This window comes from Vanessa atalanta, chromosome Z (assembly GCF_905147765.1).
Source record: "Vanessa atalanta chromosome Z, ilVanAtal1.2, whole genome shotgun sequence".
Lineage (NCBI taxonomy): Eukaryota > Metazoa > Arthropoda > Insecta > Lepidoptera > Nymphalidae > Vanessa > Vanessa atalanta.
Genome location: NC_061902.1, coordinates 8893817 through 8915419, shown reverse-complemented (window position 1 = coordinate 8915419; position 21603 = coordinate 8893817). Strand labels below are relative to the sequence as shown.

Here is a 21603-nt window from a genome sequence, read left to right as displayed (position 1 = left end):
AGTGTTGCTATTCGACAGAAATGTATGCTTCCATTTAAAGAAATAGAAATATCTCTATTTTTTTTTATTTGTCTATGATATTTCTAGAAACTTTCATTTACTTAAATCATATGTAATATAAATTACATACGTTTTATTTCTTTACAATAAAAAAAAATGTAAATATTGTATTATAATTTAAAAAAATAAAATAATAAATTTCAACGATAGCATTCGCAAGCCTAAAAGTTTTCATTGTGTTAGTGAGTGAGTTGAGTTGTGTTAGAGCAAGCGAGACGCGACATTTTGATACGGAACTTTTCCGAGTATTGATTGCCATGCCAGTTAGAAGTACATATTTATTGCCTACGATAGAAGTATAACACTTGATATATACTAGTTAACATGTATTTTTGCCAGACTGATTGTACCTGTGTTTAGTTAGATGCATACGTAGGCAGTTATATTTGTGATTGATTTTCAGTAAGTGCCCAGTTTCATTGTGCAGACGCGTAGTGCGACTGAAAGTGGTGTGTACTGTTACTCGCGAACGGGCGTCGTCAACTCGTCAGTCCTGATTTGAGGGTGACGTTTTTCAGGCGGCGATGGCGATGCCTGAGCAGTTTTCACTACGTTGGAACGATTTCCACTCAAATTTGTCCCAGTCATTTCAAGCATTACTGGAAGGTGAAGATCTCGTAGATGTGACGTTGGCGGCTGGTGGTCAATACGTACATGCTCACAAACTCATTCTGTCTGTTTGTAGCCCATACTTCAAGGAGCTGTTTAAGGTATGACTCATTATAAATTGCCTTTGTCAGCAGAAATATTTTCCTCAATATCTGCATAGATATACATATATGTGTATTACAAAAGGCAGACATTTTCCATATAAATCAATACTTATTCTGTGATCATAACTATTTTTTATCAGCAGAAAATGTTATTTATATTATTAATACTGCTTAATTTTATAAACAAAAAGTGTAAATAACTTATATAAGTTGAGTTAATTTATTCAGTGAATGATGATAAACATATTAAAAACATTAGTGCAATCATTAATTTTTTCTTGATAATAAGTTTAGAAATACTATTCAATGTAAAAAATATATCAGAGAAAAGATGGCTAGTAAATGTGCAACAGTTGTTAAACAATGGATATAAGATGAATCAAAATATTTCGCCATGAAAATATTGTTATTGATCCTGGACACGGTTAAGATAACCCTGTACAATTATTGTGATATACAAATTAAAAACAAACCTGTTTTGTGTTTGTTGTTTGCCTGTTAATTGTATTCAGCAGTTTTATTAATAAAATTCTATAAAGATTTATCAGCTAACTGTCTAAAGTTTGATATTATCCAAACAATGAGTTGATGACAAATGGAATTCATTTTTTTTTTAGTGTATACTTGTGTTTAAACTTACTAATAGTTAGATAGATTATTAATTCAAAATATTGAGTTAAATGCTGGGTTAATTTGGTATAATTTAATTAAGATAATGTTTTTGAACAATTATGATTGATAGTTATGTACACTTTGTGTGTGTTTTGTATTCATTAGCTTATTACTTTTGTAGATGAACCCCTGTGAACACCCCATAGTAATCCTCAAAGATGTAGCTCATCATGAACTAAGGCAGCTTCTGCAATTCATGTATCGTGGTGAAGTACATGTTCGACAGCAAGAGTTATCTGGCTTCTTACACACCGCTGAGCTATTGCAAGTCAAAGGGCTTACTGGTGGTAGGGAGGTTAGTGGTCATACTTTGCAGTGCTATAGCATAGTATAAATAATGTATGTAAGTGTACAACATGGAATCTATTTCACATCATAAATTTGTGTTAATAGAAAAGCGAGTCACCTCCACCGGTAGCAGAAGAAGATTCATCTAGTACACAACCATCAGTACCTGAACCAGTAAGTGACAGTCTGCCAGAATGGGTTCCACCAGGAGAAGAGATAACTGCTGAAGCCGCATTGGAGACAGTTGGACCAGTAGTGCCAAAGGAAGAGGCAGCACGAAGTCCATTGAAGCGGTATAATTCGTGTTATTGAATTTACAACTTTAATTTTGTAGAATATTTTGTACAAGATATCAAGAAAATCATCATAACTTATTTATATTTATATCAACAGACTATTAAAAAACACAACAAACAAGAACAGCTTTAACATTAATAAGAAGAAACCTCGGCCAGTAAATGACATCCCCGCGCATGCTGAAAATACAGAATATGCTTCAGATGGGTGAGTTGAAATATTGTAAACATTTTCCTATATAGCGACATCTAAATCATTAGCCAGTTGTGTAAAACATACTTCGCTTTTCTTTTTTAAAAGTACTTTTATTTTATATTCTTTATTCAGTTAAATTATACTGTTATTTTTTAAGAAATTTTGTTTTTGTTTTTTTATTTTTTTTTTATTTTCCCCTTCATGGAACTTTACAGTGAACCCATGATCGACTTTGACAATGACATTTTTCACAACTTGGTGCTGCCAGATTCAGGAAAAGAGGCCGGTAAGTTACTTACTCATTCCTGTACGATTCGCGAAAGAGTTTTTTATTTATTGATTTATTTCATACTTGATTATAATTATAAAAATATTAAGTTAAACATGATTTTGTATATAAAGGATGGAACTGCAAAACGGGCGGGGTTAAATGTCCATCTTGCCACCGATTTTTCGCGAATCGATACAACCTAAAAGTACACATACGAGATAAACACGACACCAGGGAAGGGACATTACAATGCGATATATGTCAGAAGCGTATGAGAAATCCTTCCTGTCTCCGAGTTCACATGTACCACCACCGTAAACAAGCAGCTTATCTGGCCCAACTGAGTGCTCAAGGAGATCAAATGCGACACGTGTAAGTATATAGTCCATTTAAATATACACCTGTTACGAATTTATTTGGTTACTTTTTTTTTTTCATGGCTATCAAATCAAGCAACGATCTCTTACAAATATGTTTTATGGGCTACAAACTGTTTAATTTAAACCAAAGATGTATATTAATGAATATTCTAAAGCATATAGGTTGAATTTAGTTAGATTGTAGTTATATTTATAATAATATAATACTGTTTTTAGGGTTCAGAATATGGTCGAGAACAAATGGCGTACTGAAGCAAAAGCTGAGTTCAGGGAAACCGAAAAGTAAGTAAATAATTAATTTAATTATTGTTATTATTTATGTTTTGTTGTCATAAAATGTGCATTGCGAAAGAAAATCTATTTGTTTTACTTACTGTATAAAAAGAAAGACATAACAAAACAAGTAAGTAACAAGAAATGTAATAAAAAAAATGTTCCATGGCGATTTCTGAAGAATATAAATGGATATTATAATAATCTTTATATAATACGGTAACTCTTTGCGCTGCGCTAAATCATCAATTTATTGTGTTTCTTAAGCTACATTGCGAATACTGTAATACGTGACACTACTATATACATACATCTGTATATATATCTTTATATGTATATAAACGTTCTTTTGTAACGCGACAGTCTGTTACCGAACTCCTTAACTACAGGACCGATTTTAACGAAAATAATTGTGTGTGTTTGTGTCCCTTGCTTTGGTCCCTGGTTGATTTAGATTGGAGCCGGTAGGTAGCACAGGCGGCCTCCAATATATTTTATATTTTATTTAAAAAAAAAGACTAACAAAATTAATTATCATTTCATCCATAGAAAATCATGTCAGGCTGCTAGTGCTATTATAAAATTTATTAAGTAGATTTAATTGTACATATAAATTAGTTTTTATCATAACCCTATTGAAAAAGTACTAAACCAATATACATAAAACCATACCATAAAAACCATATATATACCAGAAGAGTCAGTGGGTTTTGGAGGAAGATTATATACTAATAGTATATAAGTAGCTGCGCTTTGCAGTTTCACCCCCTTTAAGTTTAGACTGTCGACGTGATAAGCGTGAATTTAATGTTTTTGTAAACTAATAAGTGTAATCCAATATAAAAATTAAAAATACTTTATCAGACTGGTTTATGGTAACTGCTCCTTTACTTAGAGGAAATTGACTATTTGACAAATTAATTATTCAAATCGGTTTTGTAGTGATTAGTGCGTCCAACCAATATAATATATATTCAAGAGATGATATAAAAAAAAATCAAGCGAATGTTTTCCTTTTGATCGTTTTTATTTTTCTAAAATTTTGATTTATATAAGTGACTATTTGAAACAGACAAATTATAATTTACCAGTTTATTTATTGTATTGTCGTTATCAAAGTTCGTTTTAAATGATGTATCTTTTACAAGTTTCATATACGATTTGAATTATTTCTAGACGTAAGACTCATAGTGCTCGTAAGAGTAGGCTGGGGAGTGCGGGCGAGATTGTACTCCCGATTAGGATTCCCGTGCCTAAGTTCTTAGGGACAAAACTACGCAATGTTAAGACAAACAGTCGGTATGTCGTGCATCCGTTGATCATATTTTAAAGCTTTTTAGCGATGTTTACGTATTTCTTTCATTTTTTTTTTTTCGTCTGGTTCGTTTTTTTAATTAGGTGTCGCTCGTTTTTTTATTTTAACATAATCAATTTTGTTGTATCGTTGTTGTTGATATATTTTTATTTAATTGCCTCTGCTGTTCGATGTTTAGCTTAGTTGTTTTATTATATAATTTAATATAAAAGCGGTACGCGTTCGACGCACGTTTTTGTCTTGTATACAAACGCCCCCACAGTCTAGACTTCGCTCTACATAAACATCTAAATTTATATAATGCATTTATTGATCCGCGCGAGGGTTATTGCGCCGATTCCCGAACTGCCCAGCCAGTCTGACGCGTTGCTGGGGGTTGATTCGTCTGGACCCTAAATAAGGGGGGTGTGCGACTTTGGACTTAAAACGTATGCATTGTAAGGATGAATTTCGGCTGCGATTGTATATGTTACCTTCTTCTGGCGCGCTGCATCCTAGCTATCACGTTTCAGATGCAATTATTGATCCGCGCGGATGAAATGCGCCGATCAGTTCATCTCGGCACTGACCCTCGCGCTGTATACTTACAATTCTTGTAATATTATTCTAAGTGCAACTGATTTGTCCTCTGTTCTGTGTGTGTGTTTTGAAGCGGGAAGTGTCCGCTTCGGCAAGATCAAACGTGTAGTCAATTGGCTTTGATTTGAAAATGGGCATAATGCTTTATGACGATCTCGATGCGAAAATTTTATGCGCGTAAGATTTTTTTTTTTTGTATACATTTCATTTAGCGGAGACGCTTACGCTAGTCCTGTGATTTACATTGAAAGTTTTATGTTTATATTGAATAAGTGATTATATACCGAATTTCTCGATTTGTTTTTTATTATGTATCTAATATACGATGCTACATGTCTATCATTGTTTTGTAGTTTCCCGGCGTCAGCGCCGGCCGGGGAGGCAAACAACCTGCAGCCGGCTCAGCAGGACGTGAAATTCGCCCCCGATGCTATCCTGCCGAAGACGGAGGCCAACCACGAGACAGTATGATTAGCAACCAACTCTACGATCGATTACGATTTCGTAGACCCGCTAACCTTGGCTGACATATTCACTCAACAATATGGCTGGAATTCGCTCATTTTCGGATATGTTGGTAATTCCAAATCCAAGAAGTAAATACCATTCGATTATTATATTTTTCGCTAAATACAATTTATTACGCATCATATCGTATCGATTTTCATGAATCGATATCGTTGTATTTCCTTCATATCATGTTGTTTTAAAATTTTCGATTAATCGAATTGTCTGTCATATCGATTTAAATTTTTACACGTTGAGTTTTTTTTATATGATAACGAATCAAATGTCATGTCGATTTTATTACGTCGATGTGTTAATATCTGAAATAACCTTTTATAAGAATTTAATCGTAACTCGACTTTCATATTAATATTTATATAATTAGCTATGAGTAGCTATATATATAAAACAATATGCATAATCTTATAACATAATATTAATCATTTAGCGTAAGTTTTATCTATATTTAGTCTTATATATTCATGCTGCGTACCAATGTGTACTGTTGAGCTGAATATTGTATATTTTCTACATTCCACCACATAAGTTCCAAAGACTGAAACATAAAATTGCACATAGCGAACCTTGCAACGGTTATATTGTAATGATATATTTACAGGGTGTGTTTCGTGACGTATTTAGTTTTTAGCTCGTCATAAGGCGCTCATGGTATAACATTTTTTCGATAAGTGTACCATTTATTGAATATATATTATAATATATACATACATAAATATATACACATCCTGTAAAGTGTAATAGTTTATAAGTTACGGTTTATTTGCCGCCTCGATCGAAGTAGTTGTCTCAGTCAGCTGCAATTAATAGTTTAGCTAGAATCTCGACACATCCGTGATCTGAAAATAGACGAATTAGTTTTTTTTTATTCGAGTTCTTTAAATCGTATTTCTTTGTAGACGCTTATAGCGTACTTGCTTGGGGTTACAATTTTTTTTTTTTTTACATATAATTAAACCAGTTTTTAGTCACGGAAAAAATAATTTAGCTTTTTTTATCTGTGTTGTGATACATTGTTGGCTGCAAGTACAAGTTTGGTTTAAATAGGCAGCTTGTTCGGTCAGGACTAGCTATATAAATAATGTTGCCATTCCAATTGAAATGTACAAAAATATTTTTATATAATTTTTTTTTTGTTTATGTAACACTTGTCACGATTTACGAGAACAAGATTTTAAATAACCTTACAGTACAAAATACCTTATTGTGTATATTATTCATTTATAAAATATATGCTTTACTTAGTAATTGTAAGATTTTATTTTAGGGTCACATATTTTCGAGAGAAGATAACTTTTTTTTTTCTAAATGGACCATAATTATTTTAGTCTGACAAAGATGTATAATTCTTTTTTTTTATTTTATTTTGTAATACAAGGGTTCTAGGTATATTTAAGTGGATTTTTGTATGTACCTCATGTTCGAAATGACTGTTTAGTTTTGTAATTTTTTCACCATTATCTGGTGTTTTACAGATGTGACGAGATTTTAATGACAATATTACAATTATAATTATAATATTCCGATTCATCGTGTGATTTAAATATGCTCTCGTTGTAGTAGAAAGATATGATTTTTCTATAAATTTATAGGATGTAGAGAAATATCCAGGCGTGTATTTACCAGCGTTCAATGAAGCTTTAATTTTAGCGATTCGTCCCAACGTTTTTAAAATCGAAAATCGGAACTTATTGTAGTCATTAGCTCTCTTCGATTAATCGATATTTTCGATGCGAATATTCGGTTAGTTGACTGAAACGCGTCGTAATTAGTTGTGTGTTGGTTTACGTTGATTAGATTTACTTTTAGATGAAAACTTGCGTTATGCCGTCCCTTATGTAATCTCGGTTCCAATTACGATAAAACTTCAATTATAAAGCTCAATATTTTCATATCTTATAAAATGCCGCCTCTCATAGTTGTCTATGATATTGTTTTATAAACCACACTTACGGAGAGCTCAATGTGAAATGTTGTGACTGTGTGTGTAGTACCTCTTTTTAGAATAGGATTTATTTGTATAATTGTAGTATAACAAAACGTAAGTGTCTGTTCTACCGCGTTTATATCGCAGCGGTTAATAGGTCTAGTGTTGATATATGAAAAATTAAAATTTATGAATGTATTAGACGACATAAATTTAATTTTGAACAAAAAAAAAAATTGAAATTATATTATCGTGGTTTGGGTATTTCTAACCATTAATATTAAGGGGTTATAAAACTAACATGTCTTTTCCCTCGTAGGATTTCTATCTTTACATTCCATTAGTCGTAAGTCTGTATAATCAACCTTATGAGGTGTAAGTATTTTATAACATATTAGTATGGATATTTATATAAGTACTCCTAGAGTAAGTCACTTTAATTCTATATTTTTTATCGAAGGAGATTATTTTTGTTTATGACCATTGAATAAGGAACATTCCATACTTTGGTAGCTGTATTATTATTTTAGAGTATATAGGAATATTTTTTACCAAATTTTTTATATACCAATGCTCTTATGTTATGTGACCAAGGGTGCAGCTATCAAACCCTCCGTACGAAGTCTTCGCGAGTTACTTTAGAGCCGATCGCGTCTTTTGTTTAGTTAATTTTAGGTCTTTTTTTTGTATCGTTTAAATGAATACTCAACAATACATATATCCAAGTTAGTTTTTCTAATATCAATTATGTACAATGTGTCTCGTGTTTATAAAATTTCTATTGAATGTTGCTATCAAATTTAACGAGAAATAACTTTAGGAATCAATTATTTTTTGTAGGTGACACATTCTTCACACTTACTAGTCATAACATCGCTCAAATTAAATAAAAAAAAAAACTGAATTGCACTCGATGAATGACGTTCACAATTTCTTACGAGATAGGTAATATTTTTTTTACGTTTCATATTTGTTTTTGATTGATACATTTAAAGTACATACGAAATAATGATAAGTGCTCAAAATATTTATATCTATTTAAATTAATATTTCCATGACAATATAGATATTATGTATTAGTGTATAAGTAATGAGGTATATTCGTAATTTTCGACGTGTTAATATAAAATAATTCCACGTTCAAGGATTGTACTCTCCGGCGTCGAGGCCGATGACGTTTTTAACAATAATAATAATAATATTCTTAACGAGTTGCGAATGTGCTTCATGATATGTGTTTTATTCGTATAAAGTTAATTTAAATTTCCGTCAATTTGTCGTCTCTCGCCATATAATACGTAATAAGTGTGTAGTTCTATATTTATCATGTATTTCTAACATTCTCAAATAGTATTAAGACTACATCAAACTGTGTTTAGTCCTTTCGTTTTATCAATACCAGGGTAACGGTTAAAAAGGAGCTTTTAACGAAATTATAATACTTATCGAAACATTTTTGTAGTGTTAAAAGCGAATAATGCCATTTTGGAATCTAATTTTGAAAAGGCAAAACACATGAGCTCAGGCGAATCATTATGTATCTATCCTGAAGACTTAATGAATAATAATTGAATTTTTAAACAAGTTGCAATATTCCATTAGTTTTTAATTTTTATATAGATTTAAGATTTAGATCAGAATAAGTATAAAATAGTTCAGCAGTACTTAAAATTTGCATTTGTTTTTTCGTTCTTGTACTGTATTAAAACCATAGATAACCCAAAACTTACTCATCTTGAAGTGACAAAGGCTCCCGTTCTCTCAGAATAACCGAGTGATATTTATAATCTCAAAATAATGACTTGATAATATATTAATATCTCTCACAGATTCCTTATGGTTTTTAATTGTATTATGAAATGGAGTATTGCATCTTCTTTTCTAATTGACGAAGAAATTTTTTAATTTGCCAGTATTTGTAAAGATCTGGGCTTTAACGAGGTGCAGTGATAAATTTCGTCCCTTTAAGAGATGGAATCTCGTAATGTTAAAGGCTGCTTCTGTGTCAAATGTGATAACGTTGGCGTATATTGATGAAAGAATGTAGGAAGTTTTTGAGGTTTTATAAATTTTATAGGATACGATGAAAAAGTTGACTCGTTGCGGTTTTAAAATTGTCCTGCCAGCAATTTACGTGTTAGAGCGAGCATCGGTCAGGTGTCTACTGATTGCTTAAATGTATGAATATCATAATATTAATATTCAGCTCTGACACTAGAGGGCGTTGGCTTAAGGAAGTGTATCACGAGGCCATAGGCCGGGATAAAGAAGTCTGCATACGTAATATAAAGACCGACGTCGTTTAACAATATCATTTAATGAATTGTGATTGTAATGAAAAGGTAAATTTTGTAGGTTGTGGTATTTTAAAAATTTAAATATACTCAAAGAAATACCATCAGGGAGTATAAAACTCCAATGTAATAAAGCTCAAAGCTGATAAATCGAATCGCGAAAAATAAAATGCGTCCCTGTGAAGGTGCGCTTGACTTTATTTTCATTTTTAGTATGTATTCTGTGACTCTGGCCTCAAAAAAGCTGCATTTATTCACATTTCACTTTTTCTAAGTTGTATTTACAAGCATTTTATACATTATTTTATGTACTATGAACAAAACTTTACAATATTTTGTTTTATAAAATTAATCAACATAGGCAATCATGTAATTTTTCAGATACGATAAACTCGAATTTTCTTTACGAACAAATGCGATGCTCTCTACTGTTGTGATCGTATATATATATTTTTTATTATTATAAGATTATTGTATAAATTTTCTGTGATGTTTGTCGATCTGTAAACTGGTATTATTTAGTCTGCTAATTCAAATAAAAGATCAATTAATGTGCGTTGATGCGTCTCCCCAATATTTGTAGTATATTAAGATCAATATAGTATGAAGGTCATTTTTCGTATTCACTTATATATTGTAAATGTGGTTACTAATGTCAAAGTAAATAAAGATACTGTCGGCGATTTTAATTAATGTTTGAATATTAAGACTGGAATTGTGGATGACCTTATAATGAAACAATTGAACCCATCGAGAAAAGAGGAAGACTTAAAAATATCAGTGTGTATTATGCTTTATTTGCGTACAGGATCGACACTCACCTCTATACATTCCAACGTTTCGATGTGTCTGTATATCTTGTTTTATCGAAACTTTTATACTCGTTTATACTCATTATCAATTTTTAATATTTTTTAATTTAGATCTATTCGAAATAATAAATTATAATTTTCTAAATGTGTTATTTTATTTATAATTTCAACTGTAGGTATACCTTTTTGAATCCCAATATAAGACATTCGATTAAAACTAATAATATTCAGCTATGAGTTTAATCCTTATTATTTGTGTTTATGAATAGCTGATCACAGACAAGCTGACAATCTAAATTCTCATAAAGATTATTAAAAACCAGTAACTATATGCGACGCATACTACATAAGCACCATTTTATATTCCTTTCCCCGAACATATTTTCTTAATAATTTATTTATTCACTTAATTATAAATATTAAAAGTATTAGAGAAATAAAACACAAAATAATACTTGGTGGTAGGGCTTTGTGCAAGCCCGTCTGGGTAGGTACCACCCACTCATCAGATATTCTACCGCCAAATAACGTACACTGTATTGTTGTGTTCCGGTTAGAAGGGTGAGTGAGCCAGTGTAATCACAGGCACAAGGGACATAACATCTTAGTTCCCAAGGTTGGTGGCGCATAGGTGATGTAAGGAATGGTTAATATTTCTTACAGCGCCTTTGTCTATGGGCGGTGGTGACCATTTACCATCAGGTGGCCCATATGCTCGTCCGCCAACCCATGCGATAAAAAAAAAACAAAACAAAATATTTCATTGTTTTTCATACTGGTGTCCGCCGTATCATCATAATTATATGACGTAAAGACTAAATATAAATTTATAACAGCCCCATCTAACGGATTTTGTATGAACTAATGCATATTACACGAAAGCTACACTTAGGAGCTTCCGAAAATAATGTTCAAAAGCATACACTTGTTTAGAACCGCTAACAGATGTCGCTTTGCGAAATTATTTGTCGTGGTTATTTAGTGTTGTTCATAGTATCGATAGTTCTGTTATACCAGATTAATGTACATAACCAAAACTTTTTAAATATAGTTTTAACAGCAACGATTTTGGAAACGAACTATTATTATTCTACTACATATTTTACAAAAGTGATTATTGAACTTATGAAAAAGTATTTAATGTTCATTAAACCGAGTTTCGGTTTATAATATATGCGAACTATGAATGCAATTTATACAAAATAAAACAAAGAAATCTATGAGTAGCTGTATTTATGGAGTTTGCATATAGTCAAACCGTTACTTGCGTCCACCAGGACACAATCAGATGCAAGCCTAACCAAGATTATAAAGTAAGTTCGTTTATGTTACGCTTTCAAGAGTCAACTACTTAAGCGATTATCATGAAACTGCATACCTATGTCCTTTGTACGAACACAGGATACTACATTACCCTCACTCGAGCAAAACCGTGTGCGGAAGTTAGATTTAACGGTTCCATCTTAAGATGTGCCAGGGCAAGTTAAAAAAAAACCTTTTGCTTTAAATTGCCCGTTTATTGAGAGAGGGTGATGTCACAGCAGAAACCATTAGCGTCAAGCAATCTAAAATACTAAAGGACTTGTGTTGACGCGCAGCGACAGGCTGCATTCATTTAGTTTTTAGTTATGTCATGTATATACCTAAACCGAGAAATATAGTAAGTATTAAAAAAAACATAGTTTTTTATGAAAAAGGATCGTTAATTGTAACTATAAATATACGTCTAGAAAAGAGGATGTATAAATTGCATAGTTGTGTATAGGTAAACACGTATGAAATCATTTTGTTAATTTAATCGGAGACAACAATTATCGTACATCACAAATGACTAGTAAATCCACGATTACCAACTATCACATACATCTATACGAATATATTACTCTTGTCTTGAATTAACAGTTAAAGTAATAGTGAATGCTGGTTGGGCTATAATATAAAAGGTATTGTTTTGTTCGTATCACTGCTTTCATACTCGCACCCAATACATATAACTTCTAATGCGCGAGTACGAAAGTAAATTTTCAGTGGATCCTATACCCGCGACAACCGGGCACCTATCGTAAATATAGACATTACAAACATTTTGTAAATCATTCGCTGTTATTTTATCAATAATATTAATTCTTTCCTGAAGGTCAATTCGACGACCCGTACGAAGAATACTAAAGCCAATATCGTGGCAAGCTCCAATCGCAGTTTGTAGTTGTCTGATTAATTCAGATTTCATTTCGTTTTTAGCTCTTATTAACTCGCTATCGGTTATCATATAGCACAGTCGCATCCATTCCTCCTGTACTGTTAAAAGCATATTATCCACTTCTTCTCTTGATGAAATGAATTCTACACCCCAAAGTCCAACATCCTGATAATAATAGGCGAATGTTTTGTAAGATTCGCAAAGGTTGCCAGATGAAGCAACATGAGCGATGTTCATTCCGTGATTAGTACCGCCCGGTTGTGATTTATCCCAACCACCTAATACCGACGAAGCAAGTTCCATTACAATTTTATCATCGTCTTCAAAAGAAGGGCCTTCCACAGCGATGGCAACATGTGCAATATTCATTGAATCGTCTCTATATACTACTTGAGACCCTGTATATCTATTTGGACCCATCGTGATAGGTTTTTTACATTTCGCCGATTCAGACTCTGTTTTGGAGAAGTAATGTTCTCCTAAGTTTAACATCAATGTATGTTTGACTCCTCCGACTGCTACGAGCACAATTCTCTCTGCTATGAACAGTTTGTTTATGTAATCCGAAATTGGCTTCGATTTAATATTATAAAGATTGTAACTAGGACCCATTACAGTTTGGCCTAATGGAGTACCCTGAAAGGCGGTTGAGTGCAAATAGTCATATAAAACTTTAACAGAAGATCTGTCGTATTCTAACATTTCTTTGTATACAATGTGTTTTTGAAATTCAATTTCAGAATCCGTTAATGCATTGTTAAAGATGCAATCAAACAAAATATCAGCGACGAGGTTTATTTCCGATGAGAGGCATTCCACGTAGTAAGCGGTGGTGTCTCGAGTTGTAAAACATTTAAATTTTGCCCCAGTCTTTGATATTTCACTTTCTAAAACTGTCTTTGGCCTTTTCTTGCTGCCTTTAAATGCAATGTGTTCAAAAAAATGTGTAATACCATTTAGAGTTTCATTTTCATACCTTGATCCAGCGTCTATATAAATTCCCATACACACATTGTTGCACTGTCGTTCTTCCGTGGCGACAGTTAGACCATTAGATAGCACGGAACATTTTGTTCTTGGTAACTCATTTAAAAAACGTAAATAGGTGTAATTCTTACGGTCACATGTAATACACGGAATTCGAATATTTTTAAGTATTTTGTAACATCGAATCATGTCTATTTTCGATCGATTCTAATCAATATTGTTAATTATAATGTTGACGTTGTAAGCCTACAAAGACACAGATTAAGGCAAAAAGTGCATAAATTCTACGGCCTCCTTTAAGGTATTTAAGAAATAATGGATGTCAAAATTTTTTTGACATACTTAACTTTATAAATAATTAGAAGACATCACGTCTCTATGGATATATTAGGTCCTTACATATGAAATTAGCGTTTTGTACGGGAGGAATATAAAGTCATTTTTTTTTTCGTAAAATTATATTCATTTAATCAAAGTATGCACCGATGTTTTCTATGCACTTTTTCCATCTAATAGGTAGTTCATTGATCCCTTTAGTAAAGAAACCATGGGGGCGAGAATCAATAAACTCTTTGAAGGCAGTTTAGACTGCCGTATCGGAGTTGAATTTTTTTCCTTGAAAGAAGTTGTCCAAATTCCGGAAAAAATGGTAATCTGTTGGAGCAAGGTCCGCGGAGTAACCTGGATAACACAGATTCCAATTGCAGCTCATCTAACTTAGTGGTTGTTTGTTGTGGAGTGTGTGGTCTTGCATTGTCGTGAAGCAGCAGTGGCTTAGAGCGATTGACCAATCTCGGTTGTTTAGCAACTAGTTCTTCCTTCATGGTTTGCAGTTGCTGACAATAGATAACTGTCGTAATCGTTTGGCCAGATTTTAGAAAGCTGTAGTGAACGACGCCGGCGCTAGTCCACCAAACACTCAGGTAACTTTTTTTGAGTTAATTTTCGTTTAGGGCAGGATTTAGCTGGATCTAAAGGATACAGCCATTGCGACGAGCGTTTTTCCGATTATTGTCCAGTTTCCACTTTTCATCATAAGTTTCGATTTAAAATCCCTTCATTTTTGTGTCGGTTGAGCAAAGTAACACAGCAGACGACGCGTGTTTGCAAGTTCGATTTACTCAATTCAAGAGGAACACATCGTTCAAGTTTTTTTAATTTTCCGATTTGCTTCAAGTGGATTAATACACTTTTATCACTTACCATGAAGCCTGCAGCTATCCCTGAAGTGCTTTGTGATGGATCCGCTTCCATAATAGCCTTTAATTCTTCAATTTCCACTGTGGTCTCAGGCCGCCCACGAGTTTGGTACCGTGCTTTCTTTTGCGACACCAGCGCCTTACATATCATTAATCCTTCGTTTCTACAGAATTCTTGCCACGGTACAGCTCGTACTCGTAAATATACCGATATTTCATGTTTTTCATTGTGCGGTAATAAAAAAGAAATTAATGAGGAAAAAACAAATGAATGACTGTTTTCAAAACTTAAATGTACCATCTAAACGAATTTATAAATTTGAATTTGGAATTCTTAACCAAAGAGGTTAGATTTATGTGGTTAGTACGACAAAACGCTAATTTAATATATAAGGACCTAATATATATCTGATGGAAGGTGGTCATCCCTTAAGTTGCTTTGTACCTTGTGCTTGTAGATGCACTGGCTCATTCACCCTTCAAACCGGACCACAAAAATATCATCTAATGCTGTTTGGCTGTAGGATATGTGTCGAGTGGTGGTTTACCCAAGCGGGCTTGTACAATACTCTACCACTAAGTTAATAAAAAAAGAAAAAAAGAACCAAAAACAAAATGTCATTTATTAAAAATATTTATATATAATATATTTCCATCTATTTATTTTTCAGAACATTTTTCAATGAAGTAAATTGTAACGTGAATGCATAAGTACCTACTACATGTACGATTGGAAAAATAATATATGTATTTTATAAAACAAAGTCGCTTTCTGTTTCCGTTTGTATCTCAGCTTTCTTCTTCGACATCATTCAATGGATTTTTATATAGTTTTCACAAATGGAAAGAGGTGTATATAAACGAAGGTTTACATATACAATTTGTAAATATTTTGTAAAAAATAGCTGAACTATAACAATTTTTTATCCAAAAAACTGATTTCGTACGCTTCACGGCTACGCTGTCCGAACAGGAGATATATCAAAACAATCTAGGTACGATATGTAAACAATGTACAAACCGAACTAGTAAAGTTTATTTAGTAAAGTTTATTTGATAATTCATATTCTTCAATTAATTTTTAATCAATATTCAGATAAATATATAAGTTATCTTAATCATCGTATTCATTTACACGATAACCTTATAATTTATACTTTAGATGACATCATCGTTTTGATTCAAATTAAAAAAACTAACGGTTCGAAACGGGTGCTCGGATAATAAGGAAGTGACAAAAAAATGTTGATTTTGGGAATTAATATTATAAAAATGTGAATCTTTAAGCTGGCATGGACATTTTGATCTACGTTTTACAATACAATTATTATAATGCATATTAGTTTTTGCCCGCGTGTATCGCCTTGGATTTTGATAGCTTATGGTTATCCTTGTGGCTTAAGCTTGCCTGATACCACATTTCATCAAATTTGGTTCAGTAGTCTCGCCGTGAAACCGTAATAGACAGAGTTACTTTTGTATTTTAAATATTAATATAGATTTATGATTTATCATACTTCTATAAACTAAGCATACACTAGACGATATAAAATAAATATTAAGCACATTTTTAAATACATTTTACATTTTCTTTTTTGACAAACATACGTGTAAAACCGGGGAGCGTTCCTAGTTGGTTTAACATATTATTATGTTGCGAATAGAAATTTAATAAAATCGAACGATATTATTGGCTTATTGATTCTCGCCCTGGAAAATTAGATCTACAAATGTGGTTTGTTTAATGATTTATACGAATCATTAGTTAAGTCAATAAATCTCACAATTATATATACATTAACTTTCATATAAATTTAGTTATTGAAATGTTAGGTTTGTTTAAAATAACCATGTATTTCATGTTAAACATTACAAAAGCTTATTCGACCAATTCCAAAGAATTTTACTTTTGTTATCTGGTTAATAGATAGTTAAATACGTCAAGTAAATATTTATAGTTATTACTATTTCATTAAAACATTTTCTTACATTACGTAGCCAACCCACTTATTAATAAATGTCCCATACAAGTTTGTAATTTTAAAATAAAGGGTTGCAGAGGATCAATAAATTACAAAGTTGTCAAATATCGTATCCAAAGAGTATATATATTAAATAGTACCTACATTCAAAGATAATAGAATAAATAGTGATTGGTCAATTTATGTGACACATAGGTGTCTCATAAATTGACGTTGTAAAATAATATGTGTAAGTACACACGAACAAAAGTTTTAATTGTTGTATATTTAATTTGAAAACATATAGTAATCGTTGATAATGTTTAAATTTTTATTTAAACCATCTATTAATAATAGTGATAACTTTCGTAAATTTTCCACTTTTTTTAAATTACTGTCAAATTCACAAATCTGCGTGGAACAACTGAAAAACGGAGTAACAGTAGTTACTGAAGAACAATGTTCTCCTTTAACGTGCTTATCACTCATTATTGAAACAGGTCCTAGATTTGAAAATAGCTGTAATAATGGTGTTTCTAATTTCATCGAACATATAGCTCTGTCAAAAAATGACGTACAGGAGTCCTGCTACAATAACTGTATAAAAATTAATGCTGTCACCACTAGAGAATACCAAAGATTTTCGGCCGTATGCACGGATATACATGTTTCGGAAAGTGTCGAAATTTTGACAAAATTTGTTACTAATCTTGAGTGGAACGACGATGACATGGAATTGCAAAAAAATAAAATATATTTAGAAGCAATTGATTGTGATAATAATCCAAAATCATTAGTGTTCGATTATTTACATCAAACAGCATTCCAAGGAACGCCTTTAGGACAGAGTGTAATGGGTCCAACCACTAACATAGCGAAATTTGATAAAAGTCTCATTTGCAATTTCATGAAGGAAAATTATCAGCCTCATCGAATTATTCTCGTTTCGTCAGGGGGTGAATCACATTGCTCAATTGTTGACAGAGCAAATTCGACTTTGGGTTACATAATGCCTAATGAATGCAAAACATTCAATGCTGGCCCTCAGCGTTACACTGGTTCAGAAGTTATTTACCGTGACGATTCGATGCCATTCGCTCATGTAGCTTTAGCTGTTGAAGTCCCGGGTTATAATAGTCCAGAATATTTACCACTTTATGTAGCAAGCTGTCTGACAGGGTCGTGGGATAGAACACAAGGTGGAACAAATAGACATGGATCTCCCCTTGCACGCGCTGCGTCAACTTCCAAATTGTGCGAGTATTTTAAGTCATTTTACATACCTTATCGAGATGTAGGACTGTGGGGAGTTTATTTTATTGGCAATGCAAAATATTTAGATGAGATGGTATCGAGTATACAAGATCAGTGGATGCATATGTGTATTACAACACAATATACAGATATCGAAAAAGCAGTAAATATGGTTAAACTGAAATTAGCTAAGCGAGTCGATGGCGTTATAAATTCTTGCTATAACATTGGCTTACAAGTGTTGTATACATCAGAACGAAAATCGTTACCGGATCCTTACAATGAAGTATCGAAAATAAAGGAGGATACTATTAAAGATGTTTGTTTCAAGTATATATACGACAAATGTCCAGTAGTTGCAGCAGTTGGTCCTACGGAGACATTGCCTCATTACAACAGGATCAGATCTGGTATGTACTGGGTGAGACTTTAAAAAAATAGTTAATGTAATTTTATAATTGTGTTCTACTTATTAAATAAAATATATCTTTAAAAATACGTTCAAATTGTATTTTAATGTCGTAGCAATTTTAATTATACACCATGTAATCCGTCGGATGTCGTATTCTATGGATTATTCTAACTGTATTTACTACTTTACATAAGTGCTGTAAATTATCCGATTAGGTCATCTTGAGTCTGCGTTTCCAAAGCATGGGACGTGACTTGAATTAAACTTTAACAGCATATGGTCTTGGAATCGACTAATTTGTGAATTGTATAAGCGTCCTGTTATATCGTTGTTAGTTTATTCCATACATGAGGTATAAATGGAATTTAAATTGATCCCAATAAAGTTTATGATACATACGATTATGTTTTTATTTGAAAATTTCAGAATGTTGAATTTTAGATGAGTAATCCTTGTAATTATATTAAGTAGATTTCACTGGTTTAAGGAGGATGATGAATGTTTGGTTTCCATAGGGATAATAAATTATTATTCAAATTCTAGATATTTCAGATTACGTTCGTTCGATATACAATATGTATAATTACAACAACACGATATTAACATGTTAGAGAGTTTAATATGAGTGTAATCATTATAACATTTGCTGGATTATTACATTTATTGGATGTGATATTCCGTCGGGAACATTATTCAAAAACCTACCGATTTTTTTTATCTATTATTAGTTTGGTATCGTGCAACACTCATTTAACCTCGCAAAAATATCCGTGAATGATCGAAATATCTATTTAAAGTCCAGTTTTGGGAGTTAACCTGTTAAAATGTTAACCCGTTGAAAATGGAAAGTACATCAAAAACTTGATAAAATGTTAATCAAAACATATTAAACGCTATTTTAAATATGTATTATTTTAAACATGAGCTAAATTATAATATAAGGTATTAGACTTCTGTTTAAAATGTGGATAGAAATGTCTAACTTTAAAAGTAATGTATCTCCATGGAAGCTTTCATCACCAAGAGGGTTACTCGTAGGTGCTTTTCTCAATTAATACATTGGGTAAGGCAAATTTCTGTACGAACTTGTAAACACCAATTTCAATATTAAAACTTAAAAAACGACAAACCTTTATTGAAACTCATCCCATTATTATATTGTTGTTATGGCATGAATTTTCTAAAACGTATATCACATAAAAACCGAAATCCGTATTTAAAGTATAAAAAATCACGAACTATCAACCGAAATTCCCGTATAAAGATTAAAAAGCAAAAATAAAATTAACATTCCTCTTTAATTCAATAAAATAAGCCAAGTACCGATTTCCGAGGGAATAACAAAAATAAATTTTAAAAACGGAAATAACGAATTTCTATACAAACTTTCATTACATTAGCGCCTTAAGAGATTAATTAAAAAAAAACCGTTCTTTGTGCACATCACAGAAGGAGTAAAGTTTTAAAATTTAAGTAGATATAAATTAGTCAAGATAAGTAGTGTTATATATAAATAAAGATATATTAGATAATTGCGATCAGTTCGTAGTGCATAATACACGAGTAGCAGTACTATTAGCATGGTATATGTATATCTAAGTTTTGTTTGTCTCTACTCCTTCGATTGGAGTAAGCTATATGAAGTTGGTTCTTAAAGATGAACACTGTCTTGTTGAAACATGCATTATCCTCCTAATGGAAACGACGCCCTGATAGTTTCAACGGAGACTAGCTAACTACGTACAGATACCAAAATACACAATGTTACACTTGCATTTTGATGACGCGGTTTTTTGATACGAGCGGAGAAAGATTGGTCATAACAACAACGACTTTAGCTGTTTTATGGGGTTCGGGAGTGATATATAGCTAGCTTTATAACTCCCAGCTGCTGTTCAGAATGTCTTGCTAAATAAATCTAATTACCTTTATTAGGCAGACTTGGGACCTGTCTGTTTTCGAGATTTTTATTCGACTCATGTTTTCTGTTACCATCAGGAAGAGATTAATAATAATAATAAACACATACAAATCTAATCCTGCTTGTCCAAGTTTGAACATGCATTCTTGGGCCAATTATTGAGCCAACATGGCACTTTTTTAAAGACCATATATTTATGTATTTTATATTATTAACATACTGGCATTTGGGTCATATTTTATTCTGCGACATGCGACATATTTTATATGATTTAAGACAGAACTTTGTACAAGACTTTGTCGACTTCTTTATGAAATATGTAAAGTTTAAAATATAAGTTCAGAGCATAATGACTTATGTCATGAACGACGTTCAAAACTTTCTTTCTTCATATTCGTATAGAATTTTTACTTTTCACTGACTTACAAATATTCCAACACCTTAATAAAATACTATTGGACTATATCATAGATAACGTAGAGACTTTAAATATTGTTAATAAATGTGCTGTAATATCGAGTTAGGATATCCATGTCCTGTAATGATATGTATACAGTTTTCTATTATAAATAAGTAAATAATAAATAGATTGATGGTTTGTGCAAGGTACCACCATTACATGTTCTATCCAATCTACCAAACCGCATTGGAGCAGCGTGGTGGAATATGCTCCAAACCTTCTCCTCAAAGGGAGAGGAAGCCTTAGCCCAACAGTGGGATATTTACAGGCTGCTAATGTATGTTCTATCGCCGAACAGCAATACTTAGTATTACTGTGGTCTTCAGTGGTTAATTAATGAATGGATCTTCGATTATTCACGTGAAAGGTTGTGACCAAAATGTCGGCTTATGATGTAGAAAATTCGGCCTAATATCGGAAATAATTTTAGTGGATTTCCATTACAGAATATATTCCTTTATTCGTTTATGATCAGAAATATTGGCATTGCAAAATGAAGACGATAAGATAAATGAAATATATTTAGATTACTCAAGTAATAAATAATTGGAAATATATGCTACAAGATCAGAACCCACTTATCTATTTTACATATATTCAATATTTAA

General features: G+C 32.1%; 3 protein-coding genes across 4 annotated transcripts; 2 read left to right on the top strand and 1 right to left on the bottom strand.

The window, feature by feature from the left end:
* The first annotated feature begins 261 nt into the window (after window positions 1–261).
* Window positions 262–10698, top strand: LOC125075853 (modifier of mdg4-like). Of its 2 annotated transcripts, none has more exons than XM_047687665.1 (9): window positions 262–462; window positions 579–770; window positions 1567–1740; window positions 1839–2026; window positions 2127–2237; window positions 2441–2511; window positions 2628–2868; window positions 3093–3158; window positions 5397–10698. In XM_047687665.1, exons 2-9 carry the CDS (start codon window positions 585–587, stop codon window positions 5512–5514), a joined length of 1155 nt encoding a protein of 384 aa, XP_047543621.1. In that variant the 5' UTR covers window positions 262–462; window positions 579–584; the 3' UTR covers window positions 5515–10698. The 2 variants fall into 2 exon arrangements, with proteins under 2 accessions (XP_047543621.1, XP_047543622.1); XM_047687666.1 differs by having other exon boundaries at window positions 262–509.
* Window positions 10699–12570: 1872 nt separating this feature from the next.
* LOC125076314 (cytochrome b-c1 complex subunit 1, mitochondrial-like) lies at window positions 12571–13977 on the bottom strand. The gene has a single exon (XM_047688412.1). The coding sequence runs from the start codon at window positions 13975–13977 to the stop codon at window positions 12571–12573; it is 1407 nt and encodes a 468-aa protein (XP_047544368.1).
* Window positions 13978–17267: 3290 nt separating this feature from the next.
* LOC125076313 (cytochrome b-c1 complex subunit 1, mitochondrial-like) lies at window positions 17268–18635 on the top strand. The gene has a single exon (XM_047688411.1). The coding sequence runs from the start codon at window positions 17268–17270 to the stop codon at window positions 18633–18635; it is 1368 nt and encodes a 455-aa protein (XP_047544367.1).
* The last annotated feature ends 2968 nt before the right edge of the window (window positions 18636–21603 follow it).